General features: G+C 39.2%; 3 protein-coding genes across 3 annotated transcripts; 1 reads left to right on the forward strand and 2 right to left on the reverse strand.

The window, feature by feature from the left end:
• The first annotated feature begins 874 nt into the window (after positions 1 to 874).
• Positions 875 to 1,819, forward strand: LOC138384524 (olfactory receptor 9Q2). Its single transcript, XM_069470037.1, has one exon. The coding sequence runs from the start codon at positions 875 to 877 to the stop codon at positions 1,817 to 1,819; it is 945 nt and encodes a 314-aa protein (XP_069326138.1).
• Positions 1,820 to 13,517: 11,698 nt separating this feature from the next.
• On the reverse strand, positions 13,518 to 14,489 carry LOC138384525 (olfactory receptor 1S1-like). The gene has a single exon (XM_069470038.1). The coding sequence runs from the start codon at positions 14,454 to 14,456 to the stop codon at positions 13,518 to 13,520; it is 939 nt and encodes a 312-aa protein (XP_069326139.1). The 5' UTR covers positions 14,457 to 14,489.
• Positions 14,490 to 26,154: 11,665 nt separating this feature from the next.
• Positions 26,155 to 27,186, reverse strand: LOC138384526 (olfactory receptor 10Q1). Its single transcript, XM_069470039.1, has one exon. It carries the CDS (start codon positions 27,138 to 27,140, stop codon positions 26,181 to 26,183), a length of 960 nt encoding a protein of 319 aa, XP_069326140.1. The 5' UTR covers positions 27,141 to 27,186; the 3' UTR covers positions 26,155 to 26,180.
• Positions 27,187 to 27,835: the final 649 nt, after the last annotated feature.

The raw sequence follows: 27,835 nt of genomic DNA on the forward strand, positions 1-27,835 counted from the left end.
AGAAATATTTCTGCTTCCTGTGTTTCAAATTTGGTTGCTGTTTTTTGTTTTGTTGTTTTTTTAATCAAACTCCTGCATTCATTACGGACTTTGAGAACAACCAAACAATGCTTATGGAGCTTTGTTAGGTGCCTAAAGGAGCTCATGTTTGCTCTTTTGATTCCACGGTTAATGCTAGTGTATGTTTCTCTCTCTCTCTCTCTCTCTCTCTCTCTCTCTCTGTGTGTGTACACCCTTAATAAGCCAGCCAGCTCTAATTAGGATAACAGCTGTTTGTTAAACATGCATGTCGTTAGACTGAGCATAGAAATATTCCTACAAGCAGAGCCCATTACTGATTGTTAATGGATTTTTTTGGGCTCATACTCTTTTGTTGATGGAATATAAATTTTCTTTCCTTAAAACGATTGTTTAAAAATTTAAATAGCCACTTTCTGTGTGGGGAGTGCTTTTAGAGTTCCAATGCGCTTTTGCATCTGTTTTAACCTATGCATTAACCTTATCTCACAAGCAGGGCAGATATTATGGTTCCTTTTTGGCAGAGGAGGAAATTGAAGTTCAGAGAGGTTAAGTGCCTTGTGTAGAGTCAAACAGCTAATTGGGGACAGAGTTGCAAATATAAGAGCTGACTTGTAAGTCAGGGAGCCACTTGTTTTCTGTTCTTTCTGTGATAGAAGCATTCATCACTTTTTACCTTACATGATGGTGAGCTCTGTATTGTCTATATCTACCTTAGGCTGAAAAGTCTGTTGAAGTCGAGTACCTACGTGTCAGACACTCTGTAAAGCTTTGTTTCTTGAAATCACTTGAACTTCTCTTGCGGGGTCCTTGCATCTGGCTCTTGTCTGAACCCCCCAGGTGTACTGCTGCATGGATGGCAGCGAGGAATTACACTCCAGTGACTGAATTCTTCCTTATTGCGTTCACTGAGCATCCTGAGTGGGGGCTTCCTCTCTTCCTGGTGTTTTTGGGTTTCTATCTTGCCACTCTGCTGGGGAACGCAGGGATGATCATCTTGATCCGCAGAGACCGCCGGCTCCACACCCCGATGTACTTCTTCCTCAGCCACCTCTCCTTGGTGGACATCTGCTACTCCTCTGCCATCGTCCCTCAGATGCTGGCTGTGCTGTGGGAGCACGGCGCGGTCATCTCCAGAGCGCGCTGTGCAGCGCAGTTCTTCCTCTTCACCTTCTTTGCTTCCATTGACTGCTACCTCCTGGCAATCATGGCGTATGACCGCTATGTGGCCGTGTGCCAGCCCCTGCTTTATGTCACCATCATGACGGAGAAGGCCCGCTTGGGCTTAGTAGTTGGGGCTTATGTTGCTGGTTCTTCCAGTGCCTTTGTTCGAACGGTCACGGCCTTCAGTCTCTCCTTTTGTGGAAACAATGAGATCAACTTCACCTTCTGTGACCTCCCTCCTCTGCTGAAACTCACTTGTGGGGACAGCTTCACCCAAGAGGTGGTGATTATTGTGTTTGCTGTTTTTGTCATGCCTGCTTGTATCCTGGTGATCTTGGTGTCCTACCTGTTCATCATTGTGGCCGTCATGCAGATCCACTCGGCTGGAGGCCGGGCCAAGACCTTCTCCACCTGCGCCTCCCACCTCACTGCCGTTGCTCTCTTCTTTGGCACCCTCATCTTCATGTACCTGCGAGATAACTCGGGCCGGTCCTCGGAGGGGGACCAAGTGGTGTCTGTGCTCTACACAGTGGTGACCCCAATGCTGAATCCACTCATCTACAGCCTGAGGAATAAGGAGGTAAAGCAGGCTGTCGTGAAATCCCTGAGCAGATCAAGGGCTTCTGGAAGGCCTTAGGTGGATCCTTGTGAAATACATTATTCCTCAGTTTCTCTGTCCTTTCTGTCTTTCCTCAAATATCTCCTTCTTGGGGAGGCTTTCCTGGACAACTCTACTTAAAATTGCACCTAAACTCTCCACTCCTCCTTTCTGATGTATTATTCTATGTAATGCTTAGCACCATCTGATATACTGGATGTTCAATATGTCTAATTGACATATGTGTTCAATATTGTCTAGTCCTCACAACTAGAACATAAAGAGCATGACAGCAAGCATTTTATCTGTGAGCTTCATTTCTGTATGCCCAGTGCCTAGCAAAGCACCTAGCACATGAGAGACACTCGATAAACACTTGTTGAATAAATGAATGAATCTATCTTTAAGTTTCCAGTTCTTCAGTTCTCAGTTATCTTTTCTGCCAAGTGCATGTACCTACTTAATAGAACTATAGTTTTGAAGATACAAGGCATGGATGGACAGGAATCATCTCTGTCTCATTCGGTTGTCTCTGCTGAACCCAAGCACATTGGTTGGCACAAAAAATACTTGGTTAAGTAAAGCAAAAATACCAGGAAAATTAATTATGGAGCTATTTGCAAATGTGACTGCTGTTTTGAACCAAAGGGATTTTTCCAAAGCTCATCATTTATTCTTTTTCTTTGTTTGCCTTCTTATTCTTTCTGTGAGTTTTAGATAACATTTAATAATAAGAAAAATTGTGGAAATAATAATAATAGCAACTAACATTTATTAGGCCTTATTACCTCCCAGGAATTACCATAAGTTTGCTTTAGGAATTGATTTAATTTGCTGGACATCCCGATGAGGCATGTTCTATTATTATCTCTGTTTTGTAGGTAGATGAGGCACTTCAGGCTTAGAAAGATTGAGTGATTTTTCTCAAGGTTGGCAAGCAAGTGGTGGAGTGGGGCTTCCTCCTTGAGGTCTGAGCACTTATGTGCCACACACAGTCTCTAGCTGTCATCTACCACCTCCTGCATATAAGCACTCAACTCGGAATTTATTGTTATTGCACTTTTCTTTTGCCTTTTATCTGGTGAAGAAAAGGCAAAAGTTCAATCTGTGAAGGTGGATGGCGGTCAGCAACATTCACTTTATTGCCCCTATGTGCTAGTGTTGTATAGTGTGTGTGTGTGTGTGCGCGTGTGTGTGTGTATAGTTGTGTATGAGAAAGTGAAATGTGCAGATTAAATAAACAGCAACTTCTGATCTCTAGAAACTTTCATGTTAAGAAGATATGATAAATATTTTAGAAAAGAGTTGGCTGGGCATATTTAGAAAAAGATATAGGAAAAAAATGGCACTGGTGGCCAAGAGATTTGGGTTCACACATCAGCTTTTGTTTGTATCTTTGCAGAAATCACTTAAAAAACTATAGAATGGGGCAAAATAACCTCACAGAGTGCATCTTGGGGGCCGTTTTTCAAATATTAACTGCCATGAAAATGTTCCCCTAACACATCAGCTTCTGTGGTGGATGTTAGACATATCTGTGTTGTAAAAAGAACTCAGGATTTGTCACCAAATTTATCCAGTCTGTGACTTCTTTGCAATAACGTCTTCAGATTAATTAGTGCCTTTCAGCCTACTTCTGATCTGTGGAATAATACTTACTGAACCCTTACTCTGGGCCACGCTTTACATGAATCTCGTTTGCTCTCACAATAACTTGGGACATTTGGAGAATGGGAAGACATTTGCTAAGTTTTCTAAACATTAACTAGTGTTATTGCAGTTATCGTCCAGGCTCCACAGCCTGGTGAGTAGTGACAGGCAGAGGAACCCATGGCTTCTCTGTGGGCCTCTTCATTTCAGAACTATCTGGAATAGTCCCTCCTGGCCCAGATTAGCTTTAAATCTGGACACTTCAAGAAGTGGAGAGTTCACTAATAATTTTTTAACTTAAATCTTAAGCTAATGCACACTTACCATATGCTAGATGCTATGCTAAAAGCTTTATGTGAATCATTTATTTTAGTTCTAACAACTTTAATGGAATGTAATTATTATTGACCCTATTTAGCAAAAGAAAAAAAAACAAAACCAAGACCCAAACAGATTATGCAACTTGCACAAATTATTTAACCAGAAAGTGGCAGACCAGGGTGGTTCTGATCTCAGATCTCTCTTGCTCCAGAGTGTATACCCTTAACTGATATCTGCCCTTATGCACACTTCCTTCTCCTTTTCCCAGGCCCCAATTCTTTTTATAAAAAAATTTTTGTAAATGTTTTTATTCTTTTGCAAAAATTTCAATAGATTTAGGGGGTACAAGTTGAATTCTGTTACATGTATATATCATATACTGGTGACGTCTGGCATTTTAGTGTACCCATCACCTGAATAGTGTACACTGTACCTGACAGGTAATTTTCCATCCCTTACCCCTTCCCACTCTCCCTTCTTTTGAGTCTCCAACATCCATCATACCACTCCATGTGCCCTGCACAGCCATAGCTTAGCTCCTGCTTATGAGTGAGGACATGGGGCCTTTATTTTTCTATTCCTGAATCACTTAGAATAGTGGCCTCTAGTTCCATCCATATTGCTGCAAAAGATATAATTTTATTCTTTCTTATGGCTGAGCAGAACTCCATGGTATACAGATAACCACATTTTCGTTACCTGCTCCTCAGTTGATGGGCATGGATTCCACATCTTTGAGATTGTGAATTGTGCTGTGATAAACATACAAGTGCAGGTACCTTTTTGACATAATGATGTCTTTTCCTTTGGGTAGATATCTACTAGTGGGATTGCAGGATAGAATGGTAAATCTACTTTTAGTTCTTTCAGAAATCTCCGTGCTCTTTTCCTCAGAGGCTGTACTAATTCACATTCCCAGCAACAGTGTAGGTATAAGGGTTCTCTTTTCACCGCATCCATACCAGGCCCCAATTCTTCGCTGCACTTTGCTTCAGAGGTGTCTGGGTGTCAGTTGCATTCTTCGTCTCAATGTTTTTGTGGGCATGGGCTGAAATGGGGGCATCTTATGGACTGACATAAATGTGAAGTTTATGGAACTCACCTTGACCCTCTTGAAGTTCAATGAGGAGGATTTGGGGGAACTTACAGGTCGTTCAAAAGGAGCAGGATTGGCTCACATGAACTATTGGCTTCCAAAGCCCTTCCAGAATGTCTCTTGGGCCAAGATTTGCTTCAATGAATAGCTAATCAGTATAGTGCTTCCAGGAAGTCACCAATGTTCCCTTCAGGTCTTCTTTTTCAATCTTAAGTGATCACCTAAAGGAATTCAAGATTCCAAATACTGATCATTGTTATTTATTATTATTTAATAGCTTTTAAAAATATTGAGTTATAAGTTACATATGTAAATATATAATTTCTTATCTTTGTTATATCTACCTATCACCCTAAGATATTACTCAGACGATATGTCTGAAATCCCTTCTAGTTTGCTAAGACCTTAAAAAAATAGCTTTATTGGGGTTTCACATGCAACAAACTATACCTATTTAAAGTGTACAATTTGATAGATTTTGACGTGAATACACTCATGAAACTATCACCAACATCAAGATAAGGAACATGCACATCACCCCCTAAGTTTCATTACCCCACTGTACTTTCTCCTACCTCCACCTCCACACCCCCAGGCAACCACTGATCTGCTTTTTATCATCATACATTAGTTTGCATTTCTTAGAATTTCATATACATTTTATGTAAATAGCATCATGTCTGACTTCTTTCATTTATTATAATTATTTTGAGAATCATTAACATCGTTGTGTATATCAATAATTCATTCCTTACTATTGCTGAGTATTGCTACACTGTATGGCTATTATGTTTGTTTATTCATTCATCTGTTTATGGGCATTTGGGTTGTTTCCAGTTTTTGGCTATTATAAATAAAGCTCTATGAACATTCATGTAAAACCTTTGTATGTATATATACTTTCAGTTTTCTTAGGTAATACCTAAGAGTGGAATGGTTGGATCGTACAGTAGACACGTTTAACATTTTAGGAAACTGCCAAACTGTTTTCCACTTCACATCCCACCAACAGTGCCAACAGTGCATGAGAGTTCCAGTTCCTCCAAATACTTGCCAACACTTGGCATGGCCAGTCTTTTTTTTTCTGAATTATGGTAAAAACAGATAACTTGAGACTCACCCTCTTAAAATTTTAAGAGTTAAGTGTGGTATAGTTAACTATAAGCACAATACTCTAGAGCAGATCTCTAGAAATTATTCATCTTGCATAAGTGAAACTTTATACCCATTGAACAACTCCCGGTTTCCCTCCACCCCCTCCCCCTAGCAACCACCATTCTGTCTGCTTCTATGGGTTTGACTATTTTAAATACCTCGTATAAGTGGAATCATGCAGTATTTGTCTTTCTTGACTGGCTTATTTTACTTAGCATAATGTTCTCAAGGTTCTTCTATGTGGTTGCATATGGCAGGGTTTCCTTCATTTTTAAGGTTGAATAATATTCCATTGTATGTATATACCATCATGCCTTGGTATCTACAGGGGATTTGTACCAGGACCTCCTGTGGATACCAAAATCTGTGGATGCTCAAGTCTCTGATAAAAAATAGTGTAGTCTGATCATCACCTAAGAGCACATTTAGGAATAACATTAATCGGGTGTTGGGCAGATGTGGGGGAGGGAGGGGATGGGTGTATACATACATAATGAGGGAATGCTCACTGTCTAGGGGATAGAAATGCTTGAAGCTCTGATTGGGGGGGCAAAGGCAATATACATAATCTAAACTTTTATACCCCCATAATATACTGAAATAAAAAAAAAGAAGTAACTAACTAATACAATATGTTATATAAAAACAAAAAAATGGTGTAGTATTTGCATATAACATATGCACAGTCTCCCATAAACTTTGTCACATCTATATTTTTAAAAATTTTAAATTTTTATTTATTATGCATATATAATAGTTGTACATATTTATAGGGTACATGTGATGTTGGTTACAGGCATACAATGAATAATAATCAAATCAGTGTAATTGGGGTATCCATCACCTCAAGGATTTATCATTTCTTTGTGTTAGGAACATTCCAATTCCACTCTTTCAGTTATTTTAAAGTAAACCCTAACTTATTGTTGACTATAGTCACTTTGTTGTGCTATCAAATACTGTGCATTCTATCTAATTATCTAACTATATTTTGGCACCCATTAACCATCCCCACTTTGTCCTCCCCATCTCCTGTTTCCCTTCCCAGCCTCTGGTGACCACCATTCTACTCTGTCTGGATGAGATCAATTGTTTCAATATTTAGCTCCCATATATGAATTAGGATGTGTGAGATTTGTCTTTCTGTGCTTGGCTTTTTTCATTTAACATAATGTTCTTCACTTGCATCCATGTTGTTGCAAATGAAAGGATTTCATTCACTTTTATGACTGATTAATATTCCATTGTGTTTATGTCCCACATTTTCTTTATACATTGATGGACACTTAGTTTGACTCCATGTTGTCTATGAATAACAGTTTTATTTCTTCTTTTCTGGTTTGACTAGCTTTGGTTCTTTTTCTCACCTTATTGCACTGGATAGAACCTCCAATACAATGCTGAATAGTATAATTTCCTATACTGTTCTTGATTTTAGAGAAAAGGTTCAGTTTTTCACCATACTTTACATAGATTTTTCATAGATGTCCTTTATCAGGTTGAGCTCTCTCTGATTCCTAGTTTGTCAAGATTTTTTTTTTTTTTTAAATCAGGAATGGATTTTGGATTTTGTCAAAAGATTTTCTGCATCTACTGAGATATCATGTAGTTTTATTTTTGTTTATTAATATGATGGATAACATTATTTGCTTTGGGACTGTTAAACCATTCTCATGTTTCTGAGATAAACTACTCTAGGTCATAGGGTATTATACTTTTTATTATCAAAGTAAGTAGAAGATAGTCCTGATCACTTCTGGGTGGTTAAAAATGTCACAGATGGTATTGCCTAAATCTGTATGCCAATTTTAAAAGAGGTTTGTAGTTCTGAGTCATTTAAAATCCTCTGTTAAAAGGAGAATATATATAGAGGGACATATGCAAGTGGAAGAAAGAGAAATTTGAGATTTTTTTCATGTTCTGAAAAATATGTTCTGAAGGAGGTAGTTTCATTTTCATTTCAATGCTGAGGATGCAGGACTGCCTGAGAGACAGTTAGGAATAATAGCTGCATGGGCTGAAGAGAGCAGGCCAGAATGTAGGATTTCAGGAGTAACGGTTTGGCTCTTGCAGTATTTGAAACAGTTGCTCCCTCCTTTTTCTTGGAAAAATTTTCACATTCTTCCTTTGTCTGCCTGGATGCTACTTTATTCTGTTTCTTAAATATTAGAGTCCCCCAGGGCTTCAACATAGACCTTATTCTCTCTCTGTAGTTAACTCCTTACGTAATTTTATCCAGTGCCATGACTTTAAATACTTATTTTATTTATATAAAATAAAATTATTTACCATGGCCTCTACCTGGATGGGTTCCTAACTACCTCCATGACTATATCCATGTCCCCTCTCCCCACTCACTCTGCACTAGTCCTATCCACATGCTATCCCTTGAAAGTGCCAAACCTATTTCTACCTAAGAATCTTTCAACCTGGCCTTCCGTTTTCTTGGAATGTGTCCCTAGATCTTTGCAAGGGTCAGTCCCTTATTTTATTCAGTTTTCTGCCCAAATACCCAAGAGATTCCTTCCCCAACTCCTGAACCTCCCTACCTAAATGATTCACTCCACCCTGTATCATTGTCTGTCCCCATCCCTGCTTTCCTTCTCACGATAGTGCTTCTTACTCCCTTGTATTATGTCAATCACGTATTTACTTATATGTTCATTATCTGTCTTATGCACTATGAAGTGAGAGCCAACAACACTGCCTTTTCACTAGGTACTAAAAAAAATTTAGTGAATAAATAAGTGAATACCTTTATACCCTTTATACATTAGTTTTACAAGTCATTTCTACCCAACGTATAGATGTTTTTGGTCTTTTCTAGGCACTCCTGTTGCATTCGTGTTAGCTACAACTAGATGGCACGGGTTTCTGTTAATTTATTCATAAACCACAAATTGGCTTTTCTCAGATACGGCTAACACAAAAGAACGAAAATAGCATAAAATTCAGTTGACTGTGCTTTGCACAAAATCCTTATGCTTTTTTAATCTAATAATGTTAATTATTGACTAAACATTGACTTTGCTTATCAAGGCTTAAAAAATCATGTAAAATTATTTTTAAGTCATTTCCTCTCTTTAATTTGAGGTCATGGACTATAAATTATTCATTCTTTTAGTGCCAGGGCTAGACTCACAGCCTAGTAAATATTAATAGAAATTTCTCAATAGATGCTTGATGAAAAAGACAAATTGGAAAATAATTCAGGGAAATAAAAGTATCTAGGTATATATTTATGCATATCCTTTGTGAAGATTTGTTAAAGTCTTTATAAAAGTTTTTGACTCTTTATTTTCTTAATCAGTTGTCCTCTGTGTCCCAACCTGAGCAATCGCTTGCTCAGGCAAACTCCCACTTTGCATACAAGCCTATTTCTGGCCAAATCAAGCTTCCTGTTACTCACTGCAGGTGGAGCTATACCGTCCAGCCTCCTGTAGAACCCTTAAGCCAGAGGTAAGACACGGCCAGGATGGTTCCACAAGAATGCGGACCAATTTAAACCAAGCAACCTGGTTGTAATCCTGATGGTTCCTACTCTCTCAAATATGGGCTAAATGTAACCTGAATAAAGAGGACAAAGATACAGATCCACCCAACTGATGTTTATGTAACTGGGAAGATTCTGGTACCATGTTAAACATGATGGTTTAATAGGCAAAGCCGTTTATTTTCCTTAAAATTAAAAAAAAAAAAAAGCTTCTTTTCCCCTCCCTATAATGACAGTCATTGTAAACTGTTAAGGCAATACAAGATGTAATATGAATCATTCTATCCCACGACCCAAACAAAAGCTCCATTCTGGTTATATTAATATATTGCTGTGTAACAAACCACTCCAAATTGTAGGGACTTAAAACAATAACAATTGGCTTATTGTTGTCCCTCAGGTTCAAGAGGTTGACTGGGCTCAGTGAGGCAGTTTTCACTTGGAGTATCATGTGTTTGCAGTCAGGGCTGAGGCCAGAATCGCCTGCGAGCTCACTCACTCACGTGTTGAGTGACTGGCTAAGGAGACTCAAAGACTTGTAGGCTGGACAGCTGGGGCTCCTCGGGCATCTCTCTCTAATTCTATGTGGTCTCTTCGTATGGTCTCTTCCGCATGGTGGCTTCAGGGTAGTCAGACTTCTTCCATGGCAACACAGGCTTCCAGAGGTGCTTGCTGAGAGAGAGAGAGAGAGAGAGAGAGAGAAAGCTTGTTCTAATCTGTCTGGGCTGCCATAACAAATCACCATTTATTGGGCAGCTTAAACAACAAACATTCATTCTTCACAGTTTTGGAGGCTGGAAGTCTGAGATCAGGGTGCCAGCCAGCATGGTCAGTTTCTGATGAGGGCCCTCTTCTGGGTTGTAGGCTGCCAATTTCTTGTTGTACCCGCACATGGCAGAAATAGGTAGAGAGCTCTCTGAGGTCCCTTATATAAAAGCACTAATAATTCATGTGGGATCCACCCTCATGACCTATTTCATCTTGCAAAGGCCCCACCTCCTACCACCATCACATTGGGGGTTAGGATCTCAACATATGAATTTGTGGGGGGGGGGGGCACAAACATTCAGTCCGTAACAAAGCTGCATTGGCTCTTCTAAGACAGTCCCAGAAATCATGCAACAAAACTTCTGGGGTGCTCTATTAGTAAAGCAGTCCCCAAGGCTGGGTTCAAGGGGGAAGGACATAGACTCCACCTCTTGATGGGGAAGGGACAGAGTTCTTCAAGAGCATGGGTATGAAAAGTATTGTGGTCATTTTTGGAAAATACAATCTGCCACAACCACTTAATATTTTGTTGACTCTCAGGTATCTCTTTTTGCATATTCTATTTTATATAATTTTTTTTCTAATACATGCTGTTATAAAACCTTTTTTGTTCATATTAGAACAACTGCTATATCAGAAAAAGAAACTGAGATTAGTAATGCGGCTTGCCACACAGTGAGTTAGCTGCAGAGTTGGGCCAGACTCCAGGTCTCTTGATTATAAATCTAGGACTTTTTCTCCTGCTCCATTTGGAATAATGAAAGCAGAGCTTTGTGATGGTCTATATTGGAGCACTGATGGAGCAGGGTGGACATCAAGGTACTTGGGGAAGGCAGGACTATTAAGAGGCTTGTTTGGTAGTGCATACAAAAGCAGGTGGGTTTTACATTCATAATGAGAACTCAAATGAAGCATACGAGTTTGAGATACCATGGAGGAACGCAGGTGGCTGATTATACATTTCCTCTTAAAGAGATTGGATGATTCTAAGTTTAGAGAAGAGTGGAAGTCAGTTTAGACTGGGGACAAATAAAACCTAGTTTGGCAGGGCAGGTAGATTGAAGTTGGAAGCCAGGAGAGTGAGCAGTTAAAAAAAAGTAACACTTTGTTTTGAGTGTCTATATTAGGCGCTATGGTAGTCGTTTAATATACGTGTTCATTTAGCCTCAAATAGCTTTGGGATGTTGGGATTATTATTCCCATTTACAGCTGAGGAAGATGAGTTTCAACCCTTAGGTAACTTCCCTTAGATCACACAAGGGGATCACAGTTTGTGGAAAAACCAAGATTTAGGATCAAATCTTTTTTCTACACTACACTACAATTATTAGAGAAATTCGATTGAATAACTAGTGCTAGCTTGCTCCAAAACTGGAAATAATTAAAAAGAGGGTTTGAAAAGGGAAAAAGAATACTTTCCTGGGTAGCTACAGAGTATTTTATAAGGCAAATGTCTGAAAGACTTCTCCATCAACCAGAAGGCATCCAGAGTCACAGAATCTCAGAGCTGGAGTGAGACTCAGAGCTCACGTGGATCAGTGATTCTTTAGCACATCAGGGTCACCAGGTCATCAACACACAAGTGTGTGATTCCCTCAGTGGAGAAGCTGGGTTAGTGGATCCAGTGTGGGGTTTGAGAGGAAAGCAGTTAAACCTGGTTGGTAGCCTTTTTGTTCAGCCTCAGGGAAGCCTGAGGGTTTGAACCTAGGTCAAATTCCACTTGCAACTAACCTCTATAATTGATGACTAACCTATATGTGCTGAGATGCAGCTGCACCAGAAAATGGGTACTAGTCCCACATCCCTGAGGAGGCTAAGCCTAAGGAACCACAGAGCTGAAGTTTCCCTAACTGAGGTGGCCCACGTCCACTCAGCACTCTCTTGACATGCCCACTCTAAGTGTGGAATGACTGGGATACTTAAAAGCGTGTCTGGGAATCATGAGCCCTCAACTGTACTGTCATCGTGCATGCTGTGTGGCAATTGATTCTGGGTATATTTCATGACTTTGATTGCCAAGGCCACTGCAGCTGGTCAAGCAGAGAAGGCATTGCAGGTGTGAATTTTGGAAGTTTTTCCAAGTAATTCTTATGTACAACCCTAGTTGGAAATGACTGGTCTAGACCAATGGCCTTACTTTGTAGATTAGAAAACAGGCTTAGGAAGGCGATCTTACATGTCCAAAGTCTTCATGGCTGTCTGCGGACAGAGTCAGGACTATAACTGATACCTTACATACATGTGCTCTATGGTTTTCTGTTGAAATAAAGGAAGTCACCTGGAGTCATATTTCCCAAAATATATTCTGTACAACAGAGTCCCCTGAACCACTCTGTGACAAATCAGGTTTTGTATTCCTGAATAAGTTTAGTTTTGGGAAATGTTATACATATTGAAAGTTCTGAGAAGTTGTCTAGTTAATACATTTTGCTTCATTTAACTCAGGGTTTCCCCAAGTTATTTGAATATTGGAATCTTCATTTTTACAATCATTGAACATCTCACTGAATAGTACCTTGGCAAAACAAACTTTGAGAAAAGCTGACCTAAAGAAATACAGATTGAATAAAGGATTAGAAATAACTGTCTTCAAAGCTGCAAGAGGTAGACTGTAAGCACAATATGCACCTGTTATTGTCTAAATTATAAACAATTTGTATGAAAGTTTGTAGTAACATAGATTGTAATTAAGATGTATGTTATTTTATAATTAATTTATTTTTATTTCATTTTTTACTGATACATAATAGATGTAAATATTTTGGGGGGCACGTCATATTCTTGATACATTCATATAATGTGTAATGGTTAAATTAGGGTAATTGGGATATCCGTTACCTCAAACGTTTATTTTTTCTTTTGCTGGGAACATTTGAATTATTCTCTTCTAGCAATTTTGAAATGTACAATAGACTATTTTTACTATGATCAGCATACTGATTTATCAAACACTAGGTCTTACTTCTAAAAAACTGTATTTTTGTACCCATTAGTCAACCTCTCTTCAACCCTCCCTCCTCCCTACCCTTTCTGGCCTCTGGTAATCACCAATCTACTCTCTAAGGATTTGTGTTACTGTTGTGACTTACTGTGGGGGTAAGGGGCCTTGTTTCCAAGGCCAGAGCTGGAAAAGCCCCAACCCCTCAGACGTTGGAATAAGAGGCAAATACCTGCAAGTTCATCAAAAGCTGAACCATCACAACTATGCCACAAACTCTAGAATCATCTATCTAGTTGTGCCGATGCCCAGGGCATCAAAGGGAAGAACTTTTTCTATTGACGAGCTTTCTCAGGGCACCTTTCATGTCCTTGTTCCTCAGGGTGTAGATGAAGGGGTTCAACACGGGTGTCACCACAGTAAATAGTACTGCACCGATCTTATCTGTGTCCTCAGGGTGAGTAGATGAGGGGAAAAAGTAAACCCCGACAATGGTCCCATAGAAGAGTAATACAACCGTCAGGTGAGAGCCGCAGGTGGAGAAGGCTTTCCTCTTTCCCTCTGTGGATGAGATTCTCAGGACAGCTCTGATGATGCAGACATAGGAAAATAAGATGAGGGCAAAGGGGAAGGTGATAACTGATGAGCCCACCACTAATAACACAAGCTCATTGACCGTTGTGTCTGAGCAGGACAGTTTCAGCAGAGGGGCCAAGTCGCAGAAAAAGTGAGGGAGAGTGTTGCTGTCACAGAAGAGCAGTGGAACGAGCAGAAGGGTGTGTGTCAGAGCAATAAGGTTACTGAGGACCCATGGGATGACTGTGAGCGAAATGCAGAGCCTGGGCTGCAAGAGGGTCGTATAGCTCAGAGGGTGGCAGATGGCCACAAAGCGGTCGTAGGCCATGGCTCCCAGGAGGAAATTGTCGGTGACGACAAACACGATAGAAAAGTACATCTGTGTGATGCAGCTCGCATAGGAGATGGATTGACTCTTAGTCTGAATATTTATCAGCATTTTGGGGACTGAGTTGGAAATAGAGGAAATATCGGCACAAGATAGGTTGGCGAGGAAGAGATACATGGGGGTGTGAAGGGACGGATCCACGCTGATGGCCAGAACGATGAGCCCGTTCCCAATCACAGTGACCAGGTACATACACAGGAAAAGCACGAAGAGGAGATTCTGCTGCTCAGTCTGGTTGGAGAGTCCCAGGAGGATGAATTCAGAGACGGCAGTTTGGTTTCCTTGATGCATATTTCCACTGATCTAAGGAAAGGAACACGAGGTCTTCAAATTCCCACTGAAAACTCAATATGGTGCTATTTGGCTGCAGCCATTGCAGTGGGGCACTTCCTCTAGGCTAAAGGGTAATGAAGTTCTCTCTGCTTATTATTATTAGTTCTTTTTAGAAACAAGGTCTTACTCTGTCACCAAGGCCAGAGTGCAGTGGCACAATCACAGCTCACTATAGCCTCAAACTTATGGCTTGAGCAATCCTCCTGCCTTAGCCTCCCAAGTAGCTAGGACTACAGGCTGGTGCCACTACACCCAGCTAATTTTTAAAAATTTTTATAGAGATGGGGTCTCGCTTTATTGCCCAGGCTGGCCATGAACTCCTGGGGCACTGAACTCCTAGCAGTTGAACACTTTTGCCTTTTTTTCCAATTGCCATTTTTGCTCCCTGACCTGATGAAACTGAAAAAGAAAGGAAAACAACAACAACAACAACAACAACAACAACAACAGCAATGACAACAGCAGTGTGATTGGGGAGGAGAGGTTAAAGAACAAGGGAGGAATGGATGCCCCTGCCTTCCCGCTTGTACATCCCAAGCCACACATCGGACCTGAGCTCCACAGGGAAGACACATGCTTTGAACTGGATGTTGAAATTGAAGTTTTAAATTGGGCTTGGCTTGGCTTTTTAACACCTGGAAATGAGCGTTCAGTACCAAAGTAAAACATTTTTAAAACCTAAAGTGAGCAGAAAGCTATCACTTCACAAGGTGTCACCTAGGAGCAGGAAAGAGAGATTAGACCTAGTCTGATTTTCCTTGTGACTTAATGGAAAGAACATCAGCTTGCAAGCTAAGAGGTGTTTGTCCCTGTCTGTCTGCTTTCCTAATACAGTCTTCTCATTTTTTCCCTTTCTCTTTTACTTATCTCCAAAATCACTTGTCTTCCAAAGGTTTTCTTTCTATGAGGAGGCAAAAAACAAAACAAAACAAAGAAACAAACAAACAAACAAACAAAACCCAAAAAAACAGTAAACCTCCATCTCTGGGATTCCCCCAAACTGAAGAGCAGTAGAGATTGGGGCAGAAGCTCTGAGGTCTCTTTGGTCCTGAGAAGTTTGGCTTACAAATCAGAGAGAGGAGGAACCCATGCAGAAGGGAAACCCCCTGGCAAAGCTAAAATTCAGCAAAGACTTGGGAGGCATGTACACCCAAGCTACAGACTGGCCTTAGAGAGTCCAGTGGTTACCAAGCCCCGGCTGGTTTGGCCTTGACTAGAAAGGCGAATTGTATGTTTTCGAGTGACAATCTCAAATCTTAGCTTCCTCTCCCACCCACCAGGAGCCCTGCACAAATTGTTCTGAGTCCTGTTGTGGCTGCTTCACTTGTCAAGACCAGTTCTAAATTCTGAAAAGGCTCACCTCTGAATGAGAGTAAAGTCTGAGGATGTTACTGGTTTCTAGACACAGTGGCTTTCCTTGTACTTCGCAGGGTAACAGGTGGGGACTGAGAGCAGCTCTTACATATTTTTCCAAATTGGACTCTTCCCCCAAGCATGTGAGTTAATAGAATCATGGTGCTGGGCTCACATGGGGCATTTAGCATCTTCTAAGCCCTATGGGATGATGTCCCTGAGGTGTTTTCCTCAAGACAAACAGTAATTTTCACACCCCAATCTTGATGAGGTAAATGGGGAAGAGACAGGCAGCTCTGCCTTTTTTCCTTTCTTTTGTTTTCAGCTGATCTTCCCACTTGTGATTTCCTATCTGTAACTCAGTTGGTTTTCACTCTTCCTAGCAAGTGAGTCGTTGGCCATGTGGGTCTTATGCATCCTGTGAGGTGGTAAGGTTTTGAGTTCCTTTTGTTTCTTCTCTGGTGCCCAGTAGAGGGGAACAGTTAGTGTATCTGAGAGAATTGAGTTGTATTCCTTGACTAGAGATTATGGCTCCAAAGAGATGCCATCACCAGTGGCCCCTTCAAGTGGTGCAGAGACCACAAATGAATGTCAGCATTGGAAAGAAATTGGAGGGCCATTGACTCAGCATTCCCGGCTCTTCATTGCAAACTAACAACATAAACTCTTGGTCTTTAATATTGAAAAGAAACATACTGAAATGATATTGAGTTGAATGGTTCTCAGTACACTGGGAAGACTGGAGAAAGAGACCCTGAAATGGACAGGAGCAAGAGAGGCTGCACAGCTGTAGATACAGACAAAATTAATGTCCCTTCTTCCAATGCTTGAAGGTATGCAATAATATAGTACAGTTTCTTACCCAAACCAAGAACACTCACCCCCTCTTCAACAGGAAATAATCTATGGATTAATTGTGTTCATGACATATATTCAATAATATGTACTCACGGCAATGAGTGGTTTATAGTACCATGGAGTACTACTCAGCCATAGAAAGGAAGGAAATATGTTGTTTGCAGAAACTTGGGTGGAACTGGAGACCATTATGCTAAGTGAAGTATCTCAGGAATGGAAAAACAGATACCACATGTTCTCACCTACGTGGGAGCTAAACGAAGGACATGTATGGCCACAAAGAGCAGTAATGGACATTGGAAACTAAGAAGAGGGGAGGGTCGGAGCGGGTGAAAGATAAAAATATACCTGTTGGGTACAATGTACACTATTCTGGTGATGGGTACACTAAAAGTCCTGACTTCAGCATGGTACAATTTACCCTTGTGACAAAAAACACTTGTATCCCCTACATTTTTTAAAAGAATGTTAATAAAACTTGTCACAATCCTCACTCCTCTAGCTGGCTGTGAAGTTCTGATGGATATTTTCCATCTCCTTCCTTCACCACTCATTTTAGGGTCCCTCACACTTAGCTCACACTTTGGCCGATCTCGGTTGTCTGTCTTTGGGACCCAGGGTTTTTTCCTCCGAGGGGTTAGGATGCTTAGTTGCCCTGACTGTGCTGGGTTGTGGTTGTGGCAACTGCTCTTCACAGTCTTTACATCATAGTTCAGAATCACTCTGGTTCTAAGTTTGGGAATAGGAAGCCCCAGTTGTAGAAATTGGACACTGGGTGTGAGAGTGAGAGGGGCCACTCCCACTATCACACATTGGCTCTTGAATCTGTGCATTTTAGCTATGAGGGATGCAGTACTGCTTGTCAGAGGTGAGTTGAAGGAATATACATTGTCCAGGAGGAAAGTGCTCCAACACACAAGATGTTGTCTCCCAGTTGGCACCTTAGCCAGTGTACATTAGATTGGTCTATCATTCTATCTAGCAAAGGGAATGAGTAGGAGGGCAGTGAATTCTATGGTCATTAGTCCATTGTTGCACTTTTTTAGTAGGTTAAAACGAGTCCCATGGTTCCAGGCAATTTGTGCGAGATGTTGGATTGATGGTGGGTAAGGCATTCTGCATGCATTGGACTGTGCTTGTAGAGGCCTGTAGATAGGGATGAAAAAATCCATATCTAGCTGTGCTGGGTTGTATTATACCAACTTGGCTAAAGTTGGAAACTGTTGTCCTCAGCATCCTCTTCTTTGTGTGATTCCAGGAAAAGCTATCCAGAAGAAACACTTATGCAAAGTTTGAAAGGCAGAAGTTCAGCATAGGACATTATTCTTAATAGGCCACATTTTGGAACATTACACGGTGAGAGGCAGAGACAAAGAGGCCCAGAAGGTTCAGATTGTTCTTGCTTTTGTGTGTTCTGCATCCGGCACATCTTCCTGGCCTTGGTGAGCAATAATAGCACATACCAAGATTTGGTAGGAGTGGGAGGACCAGAATATCCCAGGCGCAGGCAGAAAGGGATTACATTGTCCTGGAGAATTTAAAACAGTAATAAAACTGACTAAAAGCCAGTATGCCCAATGACAAAAAATGGAGAATTTAAATGGTCCTATGTATCTTTATGCACTTCCGCAAATACTTCTGTAGAATAGGTACTTAAAAGTAATATTGTTGGGTCAAAAGGATATGAACAGTTCAATTTTAAATAGATATTTCCAAACTGCTCTCCCAAAATGTACTGAATTTACAATCCAATAGTTGTGAGCCTCTGGTTCCCTACGTATTTATCTATTCAAGATATAAACAGTCAGTTTAACTTTCCAGTCTGATGGGCTAAAAATGATCACATCTATAAAATATTCTAATTCATTTAATTATTGATGGGCTTATGAGTATATATTTTAATGTTTATGGCTCATTTATATTTTATTTTCTGTGGATTACCTGTTCTTATCCTTTGACTATTTTATTCTACAAAATATATAGGCTATCTTTTATATTGATTTGTAAATAATTTTTTATTATGGATGTTAATCCTTTGTTGCTTATGTATAGATGATACATATATTTTTCTCTTATTTTTATTATTTAGGTGTTTTTAAAAATTATGTCTTTCTCACAATTATTTTGATGTAGTCAGAGATCATAATCTTTTTATTTGCTGCCATTAGGTTGGTATCATTCATGGAATGATCACCATCGTCTCAAGATGATAATAGCTCTGTCTTTGATTTCTTCTAGAAATTTTATAGCTATGCATTTATATTATGATCATAAATACACTTGGAATTCAATGTTATTTATTGAATAATTCATACATTTTCCACTGGTAGAACCTGCTATTTTTATCAAACACTAAATTTTCATATATAGATATATTTGTAGACATTGTCTTTTTTTCCTTTTTTCAATTTTTCAGTTCTGGCCTCTGTACCCTACAGCTTATAATAAACTTTATTGTAATATTGTTAACCTATCCTACCCACTTTTGTCCTGTTTAAAAATTTATTTGGTTATTGTAGTGCAATTAATCTTCTTTTTTTTTTTTCTTATTTTATTTTATTTTATTTTTTTTAATAAAAACTTTTTTTTTTTATTATGTATCCCTCCTTTCCCCACGCCCCCTTCCCGAGTCAGCACCTTCAAGTGTTACCGCTCCAATTAATCTTCTAAACAAACTTTAGGGTCATCTTCACAAAATTAAAATAAAATCTCATTAAGATTTAGATTGGAATAGAATTGAATCTATACAGAAATTTGATAAAAATCCTTCACAATTTTGAATTTCCCCCCATAGATGTAATGTATCTCCCTTTATTTATTCAAGTCTTCTTATGTTCTGTGTTTTAATGACATTTCATAGTTTTCTTTTATTTTTAATGTACATATTATTAAGTTATCCTTGAGTATTTTATGATGTTTCTTGCTAAAGTAACTTTGTTTGGAGATGTGTAGGGAAACTATTTAATTTGTTTGTTATTATCATGTTGCCCTACTAAACTCTTTTATTAGTTTAATAGTTCAAATTTGATTTTTCAAATTTTTGCTAGGAGAAAAATAATAGCATAGGTGAAAAGATAACTTCAGTCTTCATTTTCAATATTTCTATTTCTTGTTTGTTTTTCATTTTATTTTGTTGGCTAGTATCTCCAGCTAAAAGCTATTTTAGGGAGGGATAACATGTACATCTGGTTGATTTTGAATTCTATTTTTAAAAAGATATTTGATTTTATTTAAGTTATATATTAAATTTCATCAAATGTCTTTGTAATATCTATTGAGATTATTAGGTTTTTCTTATTTCTTAATATATAGTTACTTACATTAATTGGCTTTCTAATGTTACACCAGCCTATGCTTCAAACACCTAATTTGGTCATAGTGTATTATTAATTTGCTACACTGTCAAATTTAGATAAGTAATATTTATGTAAGATTTTTGCATCTATATTAATAAGTTAGACTGGCTATTAATTTTCTTTTTGTTAATAATGTTCTTGCCTGGTTGTTATGGATATGCTAAAGTTAATCATAATGAACATACTGTTGGTTTATTGTAACTTTTATCAATATAAAATAGTCTTCTTAATGCTATTTAATATTGTTACTATGAATTCTACTAATGTATTGTCAGACTTAGGTTTTTAAAAAATTAATAGTTCTTTGAATCTATGACTGTCCATCCATTTACTTTAAGTACTTTAAGTGTGTCTCCTGTTATGAACATATATCTGGATTTTAACACATCATCTGAGCATTTCTGTCTTTTGACAAATGAATTTAAGCAACAACATATGTAGGGTCACTGACATATTGGGTTTTTGTTTCCTATTTACTACATTTGAAAAATATTTCATATTTCTAAACTCTTGACAATTGCTAGATTGATGGAGTTTAATTTTCTTTTACCCCTTTTATTAGTTTGAAGGTATCTATGCCATTTATGTTCTACTACTGGAGTTAAAGAAACATATATAAACCAATAATTATTATTAAATTTATGAATTAGTTACAAAAATAAATTATTGAATGAATTAACTAATTACAATGGATGTCATCAGATATGAAGCATGGTAGATCTACTTGGATCTGTTTAAGGTATCTCCATACTGCTTTCCACAGAGTTTGCACAGTTTGCAGTCCCACCAGCAGTGTATGAGTGTTCCTATCTCTCTGCATCTATGGCAACATATTTATTGTTTTGGGACTTTTTGATGAAGGCCATTCTCAAGTGCCCATCAATACATGAGTGGATTGATAAAATGTAGTATACGTGTACCATGGAGTACTATTCAGCTATAAGAAACAATGGTGATATAGCACCTCTTGTATTTTCCTGGATAGAGCTGGAATCCATTCTACTAAGTGAAGTATCCCAAGAATGGAAAAATAAGCACACATGTACTCACCATCAAATTGGTTTCACTGATCAACACCTAAATGCACATACAGGAATAACATTTATTGGGCATTGGGCAGATGGGAGGGGGGAGGAGGGGATGGATATATAGATACATAATGAGTGTGATATGCACCATCTGAGGGATGGACATGCTTGAAGCTCTGACTGGGGGTGGGGGGCAAGGGCAATATACATAACCTAACATAATAAGCTGAAATGAAAAAAATGTTCATACTACCCAAAGTAATCTACAGACTCAATGCAATCCCTACCAAAATACCAATGACATTCTTCATAGAAATAAAAAAAAAATCCTAAAATTTATATGGAATCACAGAAGACCTAGAATTGCCAAAGCCATCCTGAGCAAACACAACAAAACTGGAGGAATCACGTTATTTGACTTCAAATTCTACTACAGAGCTGTAGTAACCAAAACAGCATGTTACTGGCATAAAAACAGATACATAGACCAATGGAACAGAACAGAGAACCCAGAAAGAAATCCATACATATATAATCAACCTATCTTTGACAAAGATGCCATACTGTCCTGGGAAAAGGATAGTCTGTTCAATAAATGGTGCTGGGAAAACTGGATATTCATATGAAAAATGAATTACTAGGCCTTTGTCTCTCACCATATACAAAAATCAAATCAAAATGGATTAAAGACTTACATCTAGACCTGAAACTATAAAACTATTAAAAAATTGGAGAAACACTTCAGGACATTGGTCTGAGCAAAGGCTTCTTGTATAATACTCCCAAAGCACAGGCAACCAAACTGAAATTGGACAAATGGGATTACGTCAAGCTAAAAAACTTCTACACAGTCAAGGAAACAATCAACAAGGTGAAGAAACAACTCACAGAATGGGAGAAGATATTTGCAAACTACCCATCTGACAAGGGATTAATAACTGGAATATATAAGGAGCTCCAACAACTTGATAGGAAAAAACTCAAATAATCCGAATTAAAAATGGGCAAAGAATCTGAATAGACATTTCTCAAAAGAAGACATACAAATGGCCAACAGGTATATGAAAAAATGCTCAACATCATTAGTCATCAGAGAAATGCAAATCAAAACTATGAGATATCATCTCACTCCAGTTAAAATGGCTTTTGTCAAAAAGACAGGCCATAATGAATGCTGGCGAGGATGTGGAGAAAGGAGAACCCTCATACACTGTTGGTGGAAATGTAAATTAGTGCAACCACTATGGAAAACAGTGCAGAAGTTCCTCTAAAAACTGAAAATAGAACTACCATATGGCCCAGAAATCTCATTGCTGGGTATATATCCAAAGGATGGGAATTCAGTATATCGAAAACATATCTGTACTCCCATGTTTATTGCAGCACTATGTACAATAGCCAAGATGTGGAATCAACCTAAGTGTCCATCAATGGATGAATGAATAAAGAAAATGTGGGGCATATACACAACAGAATATTATTCAGCCACAAAAAGAATGAAATCCTGCCATTTGAAACTACATGGATGGACGTGTAGAACATCATGTGAAGTGAAATAAGCCAAGCACAGAAAGACAAACCTCGCATGTTCTCACTTATATATGGAGCTAAATATTAAAAAATAATTATCTCACAGAGACAGAGAGTAGAATGATGGTTACCAGAGGCTGGGAAGGGGATCAGGGAGGGGGTGATAAAGTGCAGATGGTTAATGGGTTCAAAAATACAGTTAGATCGATAGAGTGAACAATATTTGATAGCACAACAAAGTGACTATAATCAACAATAAGTTAGGGTATACTTTAAAATAACTAAAAGAGTGAAATTGGAATGTTCCTTACACAAAGAAGTGTTAAATGCCTAAGGTGATGTATACCCCAATTAACCTGATTTGATTAATTCACATTGAATGCCTGTATCAAAGCATCGCAGGTACCCATAATAATTAAAAATATAAATAAAATAAAAGAACACAAAAAGGAGAAAGAGGAGATCATTCTAGTTACCTAGAGTATGTACAGGAAGGTAACTGGGAGAGCCCAGTAATTCACATAGAAAGCATTAATCAAGCCTTTAGGGCCTTTTTTCAACAGAGAAACATTTTGCCCTTTTCTTTTTGAGTTAAGTTAATTTTCTGTATGATTTGTGGTATTAAATAAAGAATGAAAGGAAGGGTGGAAAAACATTTAACAACCTTCCATTTTGTTGGCATTCCAGACCATGCCTAGCAGAGTGTGTACAATTAATTGATTCATTATGTGCTGACTTGGCTTGGATAGGTTGATAAGGAACCTACTAAACAGGGAGTTTTATTCTTCTTCAGCATTTAAAGTACCCCCCCACCTCCATCTGTGGATTTGATTTCCATAGTTTCAGTTACCTACAAGCAACTGCAGTCCAAAAATATTAAATGGAAAATTCCAGCAATAAACAATTCATAAGTATTAAATTACGTGCAGTTCCGAACATGATGAAATCTCTTGCCATTCCTCTCTGTTCTGCCTGAGACATGAATCATCCCTTTGTCTAGTGTATCCACGCTGTATACGTTGCCCGCCTATTAGTATCATCATCACTTGCTCCTGATATCCAACCATCAGCATCATCATGGCTCAATGATCCAGGATCACCTGAAGCAGATGATTCTCCTTCTCCTGTATCATTAGAAGGTCAAAATTGCCAAACACGTCACAATGCCTACGTCACTTACCTCATCTCATCTCATCACATAGGCATTTTATCATCTTTCATCATCAAAAAAAGGGTGAGTACTTTGAGAGAGAGAGAGAGAGAGAGAGAAGAGTGAGGGAGAGAGAGAGACCATATTCAAAATAATTTTTATTACAGTATATTGTTATAATTGTTCTATTTTATTATTAAGTATTCTTGTTAATTTCTTACTGTGCCTAATTTATAAATTAAATTTTATTGTAAGTATGTACGTGTATGTATAGGGAAAAAACATAGTATACATAGGGTTTGGCACTTTCTGTGGTTTCGGGCATCCACTGAGGGTCTTGAAAGGTATTGCCCTTGGATAAGAGGGGACTATTGTACTTAGAAGTAAAGGCATTTCGGATATATTGTTAAACCCATGACTGTTTGCAGAATAAGTTACACTTTGTAGTTCGTCTCCTTATCCCCATGAAATCAGCTTGAAAATTAAAAGCATCAAAAGCAGTTTTAAAGGGAAAAAAGAGTAACCAAAAAATAAAAAAGTTCTAATCTAGGTAATACGAAAAGTGGACCCAATTTTTTCATATTTTTGTGATCATGGGAGAATTATGTGCCAAATAAAGCTACATGAACCTGATTCCTTTTAGAAATTATTGTAAGAGAAACATAGTTTTATTTTGGAAAAAATGGAAAATACCTAAATGAAGACAAAAATTAAAAATATTCATAACTGTACAAATCACAGATAACAAATCTTAATTTTTTTGGTGCATTTCTATTGATCATTATGCATGTATATTTTCACAAAATTGGGCTCCTATAGTAAACACAGGTTTGAATCTTGATTTTATCACTTATAGGTATAATAATAAACATTACCCTTTATTGTTAAATATTATTTTAAATATTATTTTTAAATCTGTTATATTTCTGTAGCCAATATTGTTGCAAATTAGATTTTAATCACTTTTCATTTTATTAATGTAAGAAAAAAACCTTACATTTTCAGTTTTGACTCCATTAATTTTCTGAGGTTATGTTTTTAGAATAAGAATTATGACATTAAATAGGAGAACATTTTCAAGGCTTTTGGTAAACTTAAGTCATATGGCATCCAAGAAGTTTATGCCAATTTCTTAGGTCAATTTTTTTTTCTTTTTCCTTTTTTTTTATTTCAGCTTATCATGGGAGTACAAAAATTCAGGATCTATATATTGCTCATGTCCCGCCCATCCCCCCCAAGTCAGAGCTTCAAGCGTGTCCATTCTCCAGACAGTGCGCAATGCACTCATCATGTAGGTATACACCCATGGCAGACACTTGCACTTTCTTCCTGTAGTTGCTAACTAAAATCAGCGTATGGGCTAGAACCAGACTCTTTCATGAAGGGTTGCCCCCTCCGCTAGCTGTTCTGGGAGAGGTAATTTCTGGTAAGAACTGTCCCTGGAGCCCTCTGCACCTCTTTGTTCCTCAGGGTGTAAATGAGAAGGTTGAGCAGCGTGGTGTCTGCTGTGAACACCAGAGAGGGAAGTGGATTCTACTTGAGGGTTTATCTAGAGTGGGACACAGGTACGTGAAGATCAACAGCCGTGAGCAGCAGGACTGTGCTGAGGTGGGAGGAACGTTAGCGCCCCCTGCTGAGTGGATCTGTGAACAGCAGCCATTGTGAAGGCCTAGCAGGTGGTGAGGCGGGTGGAACAGCAAAGACTAGGGAGGAGAGCCACCAGCACAGAGCGCTCACGCAGGGGGTGCTGCCACCAAGACCAGATGTAGTTCTCCATACCCCAGCACAGCTGGCACGTAGTAGGTGTTTCGTCAATGAGTGCAAATTCCTGTCCTCCCTCTGGCATGAATGAAAGAAAATGAAGGTGACCAGTGGAATGTACGGAGTGAAGGAAATTGTTGCATTAAATAAGCTACGGTTTGCCATATATTGATATCCAAAACAATAATAAACTATATTTCTTTGAGTAAAATGTATGTCTATATGAATATTCCTTATTTAAGGCACCTTTTCAAGAACAAACTAATATTCTAATAAACTAATATAATAATATATAATAATGTAATATAATATAATAAGCTAATGTGATCGACTGCCTCTTCAGGAGGCAGCATGTGTAAAGGCATCAGCCTTTATTCACAGCATGTCTGAAGTTCCTGAAAGAGCAATCGCTATTGGTGAGTTGCAACTCCTTAAAGAGAGGCTAAAAAGACTAGAGCTCCTACGTTGAAAGTTTTGTCCAAATTTTCAAACCTTACTGAAAGCACTTCAGGAAAATAAGTGCAGATTGTGGACATGGGGCAAATACGGCAAAAAAGAAGTATCAGGTGCAAAGTGTGGGGAAGTAAATAATTCTCTTTGTCAAAGAGTTCATTGACATAACAGACACCCCAGGTCCCCTAAGCCTTCAACTGATGTCAGAGGCTCCTTTACCGATGACGGCATTCCTCAGAGCACCTTTGACATCCTTGTTCCTAAGGGTGTAAATCAAAGGGTTGAGTAAGGGAGTGACGAAAGTGTAGACCAGCGCGATTTGGCAGTCCTCATCCCCCGAGGTGCTGGAGCGCGGGCGCAGGTAGACCAGACTGCAGCAGCCGTACTGCAGCAGGACCACGGCGAGGTGGGAGGAGCAGGTGGAGAAGGCCCGGCGGCGGCCCTCGGCCGAGCGAATGCGCAGGATGGCGGAGGTGATGAACACGTAGGAGACACAGATGAGCAGGAAGGGGACGGTCAGCACGAGGATGCCGACGACGTAGAGCACAGCCTGGTGCACGCGGATGTCAGCACAGGCCAGGCGCAGGACCGGAGGCACATCGCAGAGGAAGTGGTTGATTTCGCGGCGGTGCCCGCAGAAGGGCAGGGTGAAGATTAAGGCGGTGAGCTGCAGCGAGAGCAAGAGGGCCAGGCCCAGGGCGCCGGCCACCATCTGCGCGCACAGCTTCGGGGTCATGATGAGGGCGTAGTGCAGCGGGTGGCAGATGGCCACATAGCGATCGTACGCCATGACTGCCAGGAGAAAACAGTCCGTGCTGCCAAGGGTGACAAAGAAGAACATTTGGGCTCCACATCCAGCCAACGGAATGGGCTTCTGGGCCCCCAAAATGTTGGAGAGCATCAAGGGCACCACGACAGAAGTGTAGCAGATTTCCAGGAAAGAGAGGTTGGACAGGAAGAAGTACATCGGGGTGCGGAGGGAGCTGTGTGTGCACACCACCCCGATGATGGCTGTGTTGCCGCAGAGGATCATCAAGTACAGGAGGAGGAAGAGAAGGAAGAGCAGGGCCTGGAATTCGGGGACGGTGGTGAACACGCGGAACACGAACTCAGTGGGGCCGGAGTGGTTGAGGGCAGGTTTCCAAGCCAACATGCCTTCTGCAGAAGCGGCAGAGGAGGCCCTGAGCCCTCATTGGCTGAGTTCCTTTATTGCTTGCATAAAAGCACGGACTTTAAATTTTGTTTGGAATTACCTATTTAGCATCCAGTTTCCAATCACAATGCTTGGGAATGAATTCACGATGGAAGGTTTGGTATAATTTTCCTTGGAAATCTTCATGAATGGGATAGATAGTCATCTGTAGAAGTTCCTGGGGACAAGATATGTAGTTGTTTCTTGTGAATTTTTTTTTTTTTAATTTTACTCTGGTATTTTTAATCCAGTTGATGAGAGCTAATACTTTGCTTGTATTTATTTATTTTATTATTATTTTTTTATTTCAGCATATTGGGGTATAAATGTTTAGGTTATGTATAAAAATAAAGAATTGTATGGTTGTACGTACGTATTGTAAAATCAGTTAAATGGATGTGTTGTTTACTTTTTTGGTAAACATTCTCATTGAAATATAACATATGTATAGAGAAACTCACAAAAAGTGTACACCTTGACTTACAATTTTTTTACACAGTAAATACGCTGGTATAACTACTACCACGATTAAGAACTAGAACAATTCCAGTAACCTACAAGCATCCTGCATGTCTCCTCTCAGTCTTATCCCTCACAAAAGTAATCATATTTTTAAAAATTTTATCATTGTAGATTAGTTTATGTTTCAACCTCTA

Source organism: Eulemur rufifrons, chromosome 6 (assembly GCF_041146395.1).
Source record: "Eulemur rufifrons isolate Redbay chromosome 6, OSU_ERuf_1, whole genome shotgun sequence".
Lineage (NCBI taxonomy): Eukaryota > Metazoa > Chordata > Mammalia > Primates > Lemuridae > Eulemur > Eulemur rufifrons.